The sequence below is a fragment of the Mus pahari genome, chromosome 12 (genome assembly GCF_900095145.1).
Source record: "Mus pahari chromosome 12, PAHARI_EIJ_v1.1, whole genome shotgun sequence".
NCBI classification, from domain to species: Eukaryota; Metazoa; Chordata; class Mammalia; order Rodentia; family Muridae; genus Mus; species Mus pahari.
In genome coordinates this window covers 31,604,705-31,619,229 of record NC_034601.1, presented here as the reverse complement: position 1 = coordinate 31,619,229, position 14,525 = coordinate 31,604,705, and the positions used below count along the sequence as shown (strand labels likewise).

The 14,525-nt window shown below is 43.9% G+C and overlaps 1 protein-coding gene across 1 annotated transcript in view; it reads left to right on the top strand.

The window, feature by feature from the left end:
* Positions 1-892: 892 nt before the first annotated feature.
* Positions 893-14,525, top strand: part of Cd86 (CD86 molecule) — a 24,554-nt gene continuing 10,921 nt past the window's right edge. The window contains exons 1-3 of the mRNA XM_029544759.1: positions 893-959; positions 8,849-9,184; positions 11,406-11,702. Coding sequence (XP_029400619.1) covers positions 914-959; positions 8,849-9,184; positions 11,406-11,702 — 679 coding nt within the window. The 5' untranslated portion in view covers positions 893-913. The remainder of the gene's footprint in view (positions 960-8,848; positions 9,185-11,405; positions 11,703-14,525) is intronic.

The following is a 14,525-nucleotide window of genomic DNA, read 5'->3' as shown; positions in this document are numbered from 1 at the left end:
GAGTCGAGAAGCAGAGAGAAATCGAGAGGAAGAAGAGGCTAGACATTATAAAGCCTTGCCTGACTTTTTTTTTTTTTAGTATATCTTACAGATGAAGTGAGTATGTCAGGTAGTTATTCTCAAAGTGTGGCCCTGGTGTTTGCTAGACATAGGCTTCATCTCAACTTATGGCCAAATTCTCTGTGCACAAGGCCCAGGAAAGTGTTTCACATGCTCTCCCGGTGACTTTCCATGCACGCTAAACTTTGAAAACCACAGGAAAGTCAAAGGAAGTTTGATTTTACTCAAGTGTCTCAGTATTCTCTCATATTCCCTGCATGGGTTGAGAAAAAAGTAATTCCTTGCTCTACCACAGAATGTCCCACAGCCTTGTCATCTAACATCAAGTACATCTGGCTAATGTCACAGTCTCGATCAGCGTGGGAAGGGTGTGGAGGGGTGGAGAACACTGTTTTATACTCCTTCAGTCCAGAAACTAAGTCTCTGCCTTTGTGAGACGTGGGCATCGTATTGGCCCTTGGACTTTTCCTTAGGATTTCCTGGGTCTGGGAAGGAAAAGGAGAGAGGAGTGGAGAGTGGGGAGGGAGGAGGGAGGAGGGAGGAAGGAGGAGGCCNGAGGGAGGAGGGAGGAGGGAGGAGGGAGGAGGGAGGAGGGAGGAAGGAGGAGGCCTCTGTTACCCTGTTTAGAAGCAGCAGCCATATTTTCTGCCCCCAGTAACATGGCCTGTCTCACTGCAAAGGAGGCTGGGAAACATGGCCTGTGTGTGGAGCTAGGTGGGGACAAATGACTTCAGTGAATGTGGGGACCTACATGAATTTTAAACACTTTTTTCTAGTTCATGTTTCAGTGAACAACTGTTTTCAGTCTCACTTTCTAACTAAGTTTTCTCTTGTCTTTTTAAACTTCAGCACCATGGGCTTGGCAATCCTTATCTTTGTGACAGTCTTGTTGATCTCAGGTAAGAACCCTTTTCAGTTTAAAGTCCTGGAGTCCTTCTGCTGTTGTCCAGTGAGGCAGGCCACTGAAAGTCTGGGCCTGAGAGATTTTTGGTACGGTTTGCTCCCCGTTTGACTTGAGTTGCGTAAGACTCCATAGCAAATAGCTTTCCTAGAGAGTACAGAAGGATCAGGACCTGGACCTGCTGTCTCCAGTCTGGGCATCTTCCTCCTCTACAACCAAACCCCCAGGATCTCAGCACACAGCACAAGGCGGAGTGTCCTGTCTAACACTCTTAGAGGGGTAAAGAAGGCCATGACAGTAAAGCTTCTGACTTGACTCCACACGTACACATCTGGTCTTTTCAGTCCCCATTTTCAGTATTCTCAAGCCCTTAGAAAATAACTGACAGCTTTCAAAGGCTTCTTCTTGTAGTACCACCACATCCTTCTTCCTTAGCCTGTGCCCTAGTTCATACTGGGCATGCTTCGTGACTCTGGACCTCCAGTTAATCATGCCAGCCAATGTACCCTAAAGCTAACTAAGCTAATGCTTCAGGGTTCCCTCTCACACAGGCTCCTCCGTTCAGCCCTATATCACGTATCTTACAACTTGGTAAGATTTGGGTAAGATAACCACAATTAATTAAGATCGCCTTTCCCTCCCCCATCACTGTCTCCTGCTGGGTGACATTTTGCATTTGAATTATGTGTTGCTTTTTTTCTAAAAAGCTCCCTAAAGTTTAGAAGTGTGAGGCCTCCCAGAGTTCAGCCCTTCCTGGCTCACTGCTCACTGGGATGCACCTATATACTAAGCAGCTGGCTGGAGGCCTTGCCGTGCATCCTGCAGCTGAGTGCCATTTTGCTTCTGCTGGTCCATTCTTTCCTGTACTCATTTTCTCCACCTCAGTGCTGACAGAGAAGCCATCTCAGTCTTGGTGATGGGCAGACAGGATAGGCGAGCTTCCGGTGTGGCTGCAGCAGCTGCAGGCCACCCCTGACCACCTGGCCTCTGTCTAACCAGCTCAGCCACCAAACCACACCTCCATAATTGTCATACAGCAGTCCCTTGGCCACTTTCCCTAGCCCTAGCCCTGGCAGGGTGAAGAGGAACAGTTGAATATTGTGAAGAGATGTCCCCTTTCGACCTCAGCAGATAGAGTTGGTCCTTTTGTGATTTGTGCTTTCTGCTTAGCACTCAAGGCTTGCTGAGGCCACCAGTATGATGTCTACAGTTATTCACCTAGCTATTCATCAACATAGATGAGAATGGCAGCTTTCACTTGCCAGGGCCAATGACCTGGAGTCTCAGCTCCTGGGGAGATATGTACACACTCAAATATCAGAGGTGAGGGACATAAAGATAGTTTGCATGTTTGTATGCGTTTGTGTGTATTCTCTCTCTCTCTCTCTCTCTCTCTCTCTCTCTCTCTCTCTCTCTCTCTCTCTGCCTATGTATCTGTACGTGTCTCAATGTGTGTACATACATGCATGTATCTGTGCGGGTCTGTGGTGTTTGTGTGTCATGTGTACATGTGTGTGCACGCACATTTGCCTTTGTGTGCATGTGTGTGCCTTTGTGTACATGTCTATGTGTGTATGTGTATGGTGTACACATATGTGTGCATCTACGCTTGTGTCGGGGGGTGTGTGTGTGTGTGTGTGTGTGTGCATGTAGTTCAGGTACTTATAAAGTTCTGAGCACTTTATAAATAGCAATTCATTTAAAAACCACAATAACTTGCTACATTAGATCTCATCATTATTCCTCATTTTAAGACAAGGTCCCTAAAGTGCAAAGACGGCTAAGTAATTCACTCAAGATCAACACAGCTCCTAAATAAAGAGGCCAGATTCATGCCCAGCAGTGCAGGCCGAACGTCACAGATGTGAGCTATCAGGCTATTTCTACTAGCTCTTGCTCCTGAGAGTGGCAAGCTCTGGTTCTGGGTGACTCAGGTAGCTTTGCTTCAGCTTGGCCCCTCCTCATTTATGTGTTACCTCCTTTGCTTACCGCTTTTACCTTAAGCCACGCCCCAACTGCCTTTCAATCTTAGGACTTAGCACTGCCACCGGTTAGAATGGCAAGCTTAGCTTTTATGACCTGGAAGAGAAATGTCCTGGAAACAAATAACTCAGCAACAGCTTGACTGAGACATCTTTCCTGTCCCCAAACTTCAGGCTCAGCCCTTTGAAAGTGAGTAGATAAAGCTGAGAAACCCATCAAAACCAAGGACAGGTGCCACTTCTCTTTTGACCTGCTCTGAAACCGCGTGGAAACTCCTAGCTCCTAGCTCCAGAAAAGGGGGTCGATGATATTGAAACCATAAGAAAAAAAGTATCTTGAGTGATAACTGAGTAGGTTTCATTGTAGCAAGGGAATGTATGGGAAGAGGATATAGCTGGGGATGAACAGATGTAAAGATGGCAAGCAATTGGCATCTTGGCATCAACTGCCAGAAAATGAACCTGCCCATACTTCACTCACCAATAAACGCAATGATAAAACAATCAGCAACTATTTCTAACCTTTCATTCTTTTATTACCTTAATGACGTATAATCGTTGATAGATATGCTTCTTTAGCTTATTTTTTTAGTTTCAAACATGCATACAAATGTATCTTGGTTATATCCATCCCATTTTTTTCCTCCAACCTCTCAATCCCCACCCCCAATAAAACCACCTTCCATCTGCCTCTCAACTTTGAACACACATATGTGGAACTGCTATGTCCACAACCCTAATCCCAGAGGCTCAGCAAACATTACTGGAGACAAGAGGGGAAGAAAGAATTTAAGAGCCAGAGGATGAGGAGTTCTGTGACCACTGGCCACTGGACAGGACATAGCTGTTTCACATGCAAATTCTCAGAAGCTGTGGTTATCTGCACAAGATAACCACAGGGAGATATACTTTTCTTGGGGTGGGGACATTGGTATCTATGCCTAGTAGATGACCCACACAGGTGTCTTATGAACAACACTAAATGGCCTTAGAGTGTATTATTAAATTAAAAGCCACCCATTTCTTTTTAACATGGGAGATATATTTAATTTGAATATGCCTCTTATTGAGCTATGGAGTAGAGACCTACCCCAGGGCAGGCATCCAAAGAGAGAAAGAAGACACAATTGGCACTAATAATCCACAGGGGGAAAATTGCAAGGCTAATAACTTAAGATGACACATAATACATAGAGCAAAATAGCTTTGCCCTACCCCCTACACCCCCCACATGCTCTGCCTGGAAATTAGATACCTTTGTTGCTGCCCCTGATCAATTGCTATGAGTGTGGCAGACAAAGGACAACCCTGTGGGGTCTGTTCTCTTCTTCCACCTTTATGAGGGTTAAACTCGGGTTATCAGGCTTGGACATCAACCTTCCGGGCCGTCTCATGGGCCCTTCACTCTGGGGATGCTCCAGCCTGGCCTTAGAGTGGCAACAGGTGCATCTCCACGCTTGGTCCAGTTGGACATTTGGCAGGTGTTCTCTTCTTGCCTGGATCTCCAGGTTCTAGGGTTCTCATTTCGCCTGACCAACACCACTGGTCAACAATAACCCTGGAGTGAGAGAGTCTTTCTTCACCTAAAGATGTACATCAAACAGCTTCAGATTCTGGTTTTTGTGGAGAGGCCGACTCTCTTCCCCCCAGATTCTGTAGGTTCTGGCTTGGATGGTACATGAAAATAGCACTTATCTCTTGCCATTGTCTACCATCACTAAATCAAGTACCTGGGGTAAGCTAACAATTCAAACTTAATCTACTCAGAGAGCCATTCGTTCAGCTGCTGTCTTGGGGCCTTTTCAGATTTAAGAGGAAGTAGAGTGTATCCCTTGCTATCTACGTGGAAACATCCAACAAGCCATCAGATGTGGTGTCTGGGACTTTACTGATGGCTATGGACTGGAGATACACACCTTGTAGCTTATCCCTGAGAGTTCAATCAATGGGCATACAGAATAAATTCCAGAGCAAACAGACACATGAACCAGGAAGTCAGACTGAGGAAGTTAATTCCAAGTAAGCTGGAGTTCAAAGCCATGCTACTTTTGGTACGATGGCCAGATGGGGGTAAGGTCAGAAAAAGAGCACAGAGCTGCCTTGATGGAAGCTGGTAACAGCTTTTGTCAGAAAAACCTCAGGGAAGACACAGGGGTGAGCCATGTAGAGGGGAGAGAGCTGTCTCTGCGCACTAGGGAATCGAACAGAAAAGAAAAGCAAGGGCAGAGGGGACCTGTTGAGACTGGAGGCTGTGTTTAGAGAAGTAGAATATCACAAATTTCAAATGTTACCTATCTGTTCAGTGAAATTATTTCCTGTAAGGGTGCTTATCCACCCAGCTGTAAGATCAGATCTGTAGATTCAAAAGGAGTTTCTTTAGCATAACTTCGACCAGGGCCAAGAGGCATATTTACTGGCTTTTTACTGGTGAGAAATGGTTAAAACGCTGTATTATGTTTTGTTTTGTGTGTGTGTGCGCGCGCGCACACACGCGCGTGCTGTCCAGTATAATAGCCACTATCCATATGTGACTCATTAGGCTTTAATTAATTAAGATTAAACGAGATGAAAAAAATTCAATTTCCCTCTCTAGCACTGTAAAAAAATGGTCCAGTTTCTTGATCACAGTTACTACTTGTTGAAGATTCACATTGCTCAAAACCAGATAAGAATTCTCTCCTCTCAAAGAATTCTTTCGGAGGGATAATACACTGTGAGACCAAAGACTGGGGTCTAAGAGAACTAACATCTCAACGAAGTTGAACAACAGCTGTGAAGAAAATGAGAGTGAAAACTGGGGGTGGGGGAGATCTCAGGCTATGGGCCAGATCTGTGGTATTAAGCCTTCTGTGCCATGGGAAGCAGAGGGTTGCTGAACAGGTTTGTGGGTGAAGGTCTCTGTGGTTGATAAAGTAAGAAACTTTGACACAAGGTTGTTGGAAGACTTGTTATTGGTGAATAAACTTAGATTATCTTGGTGGTTACATTGAGAATTGGTTAGAAGGAATAGCCTTGAATATAACGCCAAAATCCTCCTTGAACGAGGACATAGTGACCAATACTTAGTACTTCATAACCATGAGATAGAAGGCACCTCTGAGTGAAGAGGGACTCCTCAAGGCCCTAGCTGAGGAAGCCAGGGGTGTCTTGTGGGCCACATGGAGTCCTTTGGGTAGAATTAGATTCCATGGAAAGGACATTTAGGGTAATATTTATTGAAGAGGGTCAGTTATACTGGGACCTAGTGCAATGGAACGGGGCTTTCAGTGGGCCTAGAAAGGCTTTGGGTGAAGTTTACAGAAAGAACAAGAACCTTGAAGTGTTTACTTTGCTTATTAGCAAAGTAAATGCAGAAGAGATAATGAGTTTGGGGTACTGATCAGGGAAGGCTGACATTCTGGTGAGGTCATAGACTTACAAGGTGGGGCACTCCAGTGGTTTCTGTCTGCAGCAGTCCTTCAGTATTCTTGATCACTGGTTCCTGAGTGGGGAGATATGTGGCTGAATTCTTGCTTCCTTAGCTTCTGGCTGTATCATAACAATCAGTCACAGCTAAGTCTAAACCATTTCTTTAACTCACATGTTAGAAGAGGGAGGATTTCTCAGTGCTTTCCACCAATGGAATTCCAGGGAGTTCACTTGCTTTGAGGCCCCAAGTTCTGGGGACCATAACAGTGGAGGCCTGAAGGCACTGGGAAAGAACAGACCTTGAGTCAAATCTTCCCCATATGGTCACAGCTAAGATGTGTCTGCTTGGTTCAGAGTACATCAAGACAGTCAGGGTCTGATGACAAGCCAAAGCATGTGGAATGTGAAATAGTTTCAGTTCTACTCAGAATGGCTACAGAGTAGTTTCCGCCCTGTGGGGAGAAGGGGATTGGAGAGGGTAGAAGTGTATGTGGCTGGTTATCAGCTCTGATGCCCTCAGCTTCCCAAACAGAAGTTCATGGTAAAAATGCAGGTTCTGATTCAGATCTCGTGTGGAACCAGAGAATCTGTGTTTCTGACTAGCCCTCAGGTGAGGCCAAAGGCTTTGGTCTACTTTTTACTTGTATGTAAAGAGGGAACTGAGGGGAGATGGAGTCCCTGTTATTTTTGGGGAGAGGGGAACTGGGTCAGAGAAGTTGGACAGGGAGTGAATGGAAAGGAAATTGGATACTCTGGGTCTCCACAGAAGAAAAAGCAAGTCTATGTGTCGAGCAGATGTAAGAAACTCAGAGTGAGTTCATTTCTAGACCCAGGAAGTGCAGCTAAAAACCGAGCAATAAGAACACACCAACCAATACCTGGCCAATGCTTCGCTTCAGCCGCCTGCTTGGTTTCTCCATCAGATCACTTGCCCAGAATCACAATAAGTTAGACCCAAACCAGAATGTGTCCTGCCCTCCGCAAAGTCCATCAGCCCTCGCCAAACTGCCAACATTTACAGTAGGTGGCACTCTTGCCTCTCACATAAGAGATTAGCAGAGGTGGAACAGAAAGCCAAAAGAAATAAATTGTCCTTAGGTCCCATTTTTGGCATTGTGGGAACTCAGTGGTCTCCCTCTTCCCTCTGATGCAGACATGCATGCTGCACTTCACTGATGTCCGGAGTATCCTCCGGGACCATTGGACCCCTTAATCATAGGTTCTCGTGGGGTGGTCTGCTTTGCCAAGTCCATGCCATTGTACCTGCCTATATCTATTTCCTGTTTAAAGGGAGGCTAATTGGTCAGGTCAGTTTAACTTCTGACCTACCACCACTTTGAGTGGGACTCCTCTCTCATCACCCTCACCCGCCACTCCCTTTCCTCCCTTCCCGAAGTCCTGAAGGACGAACCTTTTTTATGAAGACTCTCCTCCAATCTTCTCCCCATGGCAGCATCCAGTTTCCTATAAACCATTAAAAGGCACACCCACCTCACCTTTCACCTTTCACCTTTCACCTCTCGCCTCTCATCTACCTCTATTTATTTTCTTTGCTGAGTCTCCAGCCATTCTGTGGCCTAGAAAAAGCCCCACAAGCTGGCTTATGCCAGCACGTCCTCTCTCTCAACTTTTCCATCATTGCTCCCTTTGGGTTCTAAAACTTTCCGGGGCAGTGCAGCCCGGGAGTAGCCATTGGTTTCTCCAGGGTTTCTGCAGTATGACAAGGCTCATCCTCACCTTCCCACATAGAGTTCTCTCCCAGCAGCTTGCTCATCTTCCTTAAATATCCTGACCTCTATAATCTCCCAAGAGCCATTACATTCGCCGGGCTTCCTTTCTGGTCCCTGAAAGATTCGAGAGAGGTCACTGAGAATAGAGACATTGCTTGACACTTGAGTCTCTTTAAAACCCCTTTTTCTCTGGCTCTGGGAGTGGCAGCTGTGGGGGCAAGAACTAGTTGAATGTCAAAGAGGTGACTCAGTGGAGCTCCCAAATAATGGAGACTAATAAAAGGTGGCAGCAAGTGAGTGACCATCGTCAACAATCTTTTAAAACAAACAAACAAACAAACAAACAAACAAACAAACAAACACATAGCAGACCAAAGAATAAAGGGATCACACGGGGCAGGCAAGGTTTGGGTGGATGGCAGAGCAGTTATGGAGGCCTGTAGCAACTACAGTGATGGTGGTCAATGCTCTGGTTTTGAAATTCGCAGAAGCACAGTACCAGAGAGAATCCTAGAACCTTACCTGAGACCACTTCCTTAATCGGGTGAGATAACTGAGATTCACAAAGGTTGCAGCCTGTGCATGTGAACCAAGTGGAGCAAAACCAAGGCCTGAGCTCCAGATGTCCAGCATGGATGCCTGGTTCCTAGCATCCACCTCTCCAGTACTATCGCTGCCTCACAAGCTGGAAGCTGGGCGCTGTTTCAGAGCAAGGGAGCTTCCTCTTCTTGTTTCCTCTTTCCTAACTCTCAGTTTTTCTATTGTAGATGCTGTTTCAATAAAGAGCCACGCTTATGTCAGTAAGACTGCGGACCTGCCGTGCCCATTTACAAAGGCTCAGAACATAAGCCTGAGTGAGCTGGTAGTATTTTGGCAGGACCAGCAAAAGTTGGTTCTGTACGAGCACTACTTGGGCACAGAGAAACTTGATAGTGTGCATGCCAAGTACCTGGGCCGCACGAGCTTTGACAGGGATAACTGGACCCTACGACTTCACAATGTTCAGATCAAGGACATGGGCTCATATGATTGTTTTATACAAAAAAAGCCACCCACAGGAACGATTATCCTCCAACAGACATTAACAGAGCTGTCAGTGACCGGTATGTTGTCAGTGCTGTGTTTAGATTGTCGGCTGTGCAGATGAGACTAACCCTGAGCAAAGAAACATTGAGGGTAGATATTTGAACAGGCTGGAAAAGAAGGCAGAAGAGAATCGCTTCTAGAAAGCCCATTTGGAGGGAATGTGGGGTCTGAGAGTGGGGAGCTGAAAGCCCTTGGTACTTTGACAGTTTGTTTCTTGGAGATCAGTGAGAATTTTTTGAGACAAGATAGAGCTAGCTGAACAAAAACAACACAGACAGATTATAACAATGGAAAATGTGGCCACTCCTTCTATTTTTTTCCTTTTAGTCTAAGATTTTTTTTTCACCCATAGTCATCTGGGTCTCTTGCTTTGTCTCTTTGGGTTCTGTCATCCTGAGAAATAGCATATAAACGGAGCTGAACTTTATTTAATCTTTAAGATGAATTTCTTTTATTCAGCAAAATGCCTTTTGTGTTTCATCTAAGTTGAGTGTATCAAAAATTTGGAAGTTTTTTTTTTTTTTAAATTGATAAATTCCATTATACTGTCAATCACGGAAAGATACCGGGTTGTTTCCAGTTTGAAGCTGTGACAAACCAAGCTGCTCCGCAAGTGTCAGCCTCTGTGTGGATGTTTGTATTTCTCTAATGTAGATTCATTCCGAGGCATAATGTTGCTGGACCCAGATGAATTCTTCATGAACCTGGAAAAGGCAGACCTTTTGAGAAATAATCCTCCTAGAATGAATCTTTTCTAAAACCACAGGATAAAACAGGCAAGCCCAGACACAGCATGGAGTGTCGCTCTCCTTCAGTGTGACTTCATTCAACTGTTGGCTACAGGGCTTCCATTTAACAAGGTGCTAAGTCTGGGTTCTCAGTGTGTGGCAGGTCCCTTTGGAGAAACAGTGTGTTTTAGGAGGGGCACAGACCAGCCTTTAAAACAGGTTGTCTATTTATTATAATGTGTATCAGTACTACAACTTAACTCATGACTGCAAGAGAGATTGTTGATGAAGCTGAATAGCATCTAGCAACTCTTACCAAGCATCAGCAGAATGTTTAGGGAGCATAACAAGATTGCAAAACTCGCTGGGCATGGTGGCGCACGCCTTTAATCCCAGCACTTGGGAGGCAGAGGCTGGCGGATTTCTGAGTTCAAGGCCAGCCTGGTCTACAGAGTGAGTTCCAGGACAGCCAGGACTATAGAGAGAAACCCTGTCTCGAAAAAAACCGAGAGAGAGAGAGAGAGAGAGAGAGAGAGAGAGAGAGAGAGAGAGAGAGATATTGCAAAACTCAAAAAAGGATGGCATGCAAATGACTTCCATTGTTAGAAGATTACATGGTACTATCGTTTTGCTTATGAGTCCAGCCTTTAGTGGCTGAGCCATCTCTCTAGTTTCATACTCAATTATCAATTAATATGTAGAATCCACACGTGTCAGTTCCAGGATCTTTGTGACAGTGCACTTCAGCCCTAAAAACACGAGTGGAAAACAAAGAGGAGAGAGTTTTGAATTTGCCTCCATATGAATCAGTTTTTCAGCAGAGTGGTCAGCAACCTTCCTAATTCTGTGACCATTTAATGTACTTCCTTATGTTGTGGTGACCCCCCAACCATACAATTATTTAATTTCTACTTCATAATGGTAATTTTGCTACTGTTATGAATCATAATGTAAACATCTGATATGCAGAATATCTAATACATGAACCCTACCCCCCAAAGGAGTCACAACCCACGGGTTGAGAACTACCACTGTTACAGCGCATAAAGTTAGACTACGATTGTCATGTCAAAAACCAACAATCTAAGTTTGTAAGCAGAAAGACCTCCCTTATTACTCTTATGTGTAGGTTTTTAAAGATGAGACCCAGAGCATGCAAGGACCATAAACCCTGTGAGTTTCGATGGAAATTTACCTCATCCCTGAGTGGGAAGGCGGGATGTTTCCCTGTGGGAATGGAGGCCAGATAGAGTTGAGACCCCAGTTCTTAGAGTAGTGGCTTCACTATAGACCTTGGTAAGATAATTTTAGCTAGCCTATGTCTCAGAGAGCACTCTCTAGAGGCGCAAGTAGACGTCTTGAAAGATAAATGGAGGCTTATGATGCAGCCCTCACTATGGGCTGAGGTCAGGTCTATTCCAACCAGAAAACTGGCTGTCAATCACTTGCCATTCCTTTGTATAGATGTCTACATTTAGGTTGACTGATTCCATTTCTATTCTGCTTCCAGCCAACTACAGTGAACCTGAAATAAAACTGGTTCAGAATGTAACAAGAAATTCGGGCATGAATTTGACCTGCATGTCTAAGCAAGGTCACCCGAAACCTACGAAGATGTATTTTCTGATAACTAATTCAACTAATGAGTATGGTGATGACATGCAGATATCACAAGATAACGTCACAGAACTGTTCAGTGCCTCCATCAGCCTATCTCTTCCATTCCCGGATGGTGTGAGGAGTTTGACCGTTGTTTGTGTTCTGGAAACGGAATCAATGAAGATTTCCTCCAAATCTTACAATTTAAGTAAGTCTGCTTCCTAAGATTATTTATTTCACAAGGTTCTATAAGCAAATCTTTTATCCAAATTATCCAATGTTTACTGCTTGCTGAAAAGCCTTCTAGCAGACCACTAGGAAAGAGCCAAATAGAAGGCTATTTTTACATTTGCATGACCCAAGGTCCAAGCTATACTTAAAGAAACATGGTCTTAGCCTTGAAACTGACCCAGTCTTTAGAGTTATCCTTGGATGGAGGACAATGAGATGCTGTGGACACAAAACAGAAGATATTTCCTAGCAAGAAGCTTTCAACTGACTAAAACACACACACACACACACACACACACACACACACACACACACACACACATACACTATATATATTATATCATATATCATATATTATATCATATATTATATCAAATATCATATCAAATATTGCATCATATATCACATCATATATCACATCATATATCATATAGCATATCAGATATCATATATACCTGCCTCCCAATGGTATTTATTATGCATATGGACTCATTTCAGTCATTGTTGGCTGTAAAGCTGAAAACTCAGAAGATATCTTCTAGTTCTTGAGACTCTCCCAGGAAAATAAGAAATCCACAATGTACATATATGACAACCGAGTTTTTTTTTTTTAAAGATGATATTCAAGTCTAAATTATAGCTCATGGAATCAATTGCCTAAATTTAAAACAAGCTGATAATCAAGTTCTATGAGCATTCAGAGGCAGGCAAGATCTTTGTAAGTCATGTAAGTCTTCCTAAAGGCACTGGGGCCTTATCCTACTGTAAAACAGACTATTGGATTTAGTAAACATGACAAAAATAGAAGGGAGGGCGCGAGATAGACTTTTATATTAAAGACCATCACATTTGCAGTGACTTTCTGCATGTTCAGCCGGTGAGAGAACCACAGCAAATCAGCTGTACCCAAAAGGAGCAGGTAATATGTTCAAGAAAAGACTGAGTGAAGTCATGCTTGCAACATCTTCTTGATGTGTTTCCATAGTGATGAAAGAAGTTCAGGTTAAAACTTAGTGCCAGCTTTGCCCCATAGAGAGCTAACCTAAACCTGTAACTCACTTGTGACAAGCTACCATTCTTCCTAGAATGAAGGCACTCAGTTTCCACTTGATGCTCATCATTCATTGGTGTTTATTCTGAGGCTCATCCCCTCTCCCACCCCACCCCCAAACACACAGCCACCCGCCTTCTGCTTCTATGGTCCCTTCTCCAGCCCTTTAACTGTGATTTGTTCCTTCTGATGGCACCCATCCATTTCTTTCTTCCTCCCCTGGCTTTGCCTCATCCTTAATCTTGGTGCTTCCTTCAGGAACTTGGCCTATGGGCGTACTCTGAGAAACATCCCATGGCTAGCACCCACAGCCTACAACTGAGCCTACCCCCTCTCCCAGTACCGATTTCCTTTTGCTCAGATATCTTAGCCACTGAGAATCTAGTAAAAGATGTCCTAGTTGCTCCCACTGAAACATTTCCTAGAAATATAGAAGATACTCTAAGCCATACCTGAAGCTTATCACCTTCATGTAACCACCAGCATCAGGCTTCCCCACCCTTGTCTACAAGTGAACAAGCACTGGTAAGCTCATCATGACTCACCTCTCTACTAGTTAACTATCTTAGAACTTGCCCAGGTACTACCTTCAGAAATACTCCAGTCCTGGGTACCCCATCCAAAGAACTTGCATATCTGTGTCCCTAAATCCTTGCCCTGACCAGAGGTAGGTTAGTTACTACCTTAATTAAGGTTTATTTTTGTGAAGAAACACCATGACTACAGCAATTCTTATAAAGGAAAACATTTAACTGGGGTTGGCTTATAGTTTCAGAGGTTTAGTCCATTATCATCATGGCAAGAAGTACAGTGGTATACAGGCAGACATGGTGCTAGAAAAGGAGCTGAGAGTTCTACATCTTGATCCACAGGCATCAAAGATGATAGCTTCAGCATAAGAGACCTCAAAGCCTGCCTCCCCAGTGACATAATTTCTTCAACAAGGTGACACCTACTTCAACAAGGCTACTCTTTTCTAATAGTGCCACTCTTTATGGCCAAGCATTCAAACACATGAATCTATGGAGATTCATTACTATTCAAATCTCCGCAGCTATTGAATCTTTTTGTGTATCAAAAGGCAGAAGTCTCCATATAAGAGCCATAACCTCCTTTATAGGAAATCCCAAATAGATTCAAGTGAGACAAACTGGGACACACTCAAAAGGTATTAAATATGGTCCATAATGCCAATAATTATTTTCCTTACTATTCTAGAAAGAGAGCACATGCCTAAAAATTATATCTAAACTATGGTATATTTTGATCCTAATTTTCCTATAATTTAGGATTAAACAGAAGGACTGATTCTTTAAATGTCTATTAACTGATCTACTTAGTTTTCCATTAATTTCCAAGACTGCAGTTTAGGCTTTCCTATTCTAGGAAGTAATTGCTGGCCTTCAGGGATCTGGTTCTCTAGGGAATGAAGAAATAGCAAAGGTTTCCTAACAGAGAAAGCATACTGAAAGTCAGATGCGGAAGCCTGGGGTAAAATTAATAATCAAATACTTTGAAGTAGTTGTTCTGTTTGCTCAAATGGGAGGTGATCTAGAGTGTGACTTCAAGATGATGGTGGATGGAGGAACCATTACCAAAGTTCCTCTAGGTTCCTCTTGTTGATTTCAGTTTCCTATGGCTCTAGAACCCAGGAGAAGATCTCTCTCTCTCTCTCTCTCTCTCTCTCTCTCTCTCTCTCTCTCTCTCTCTCTCTCTCACACACACACACACACACACACACACACACAC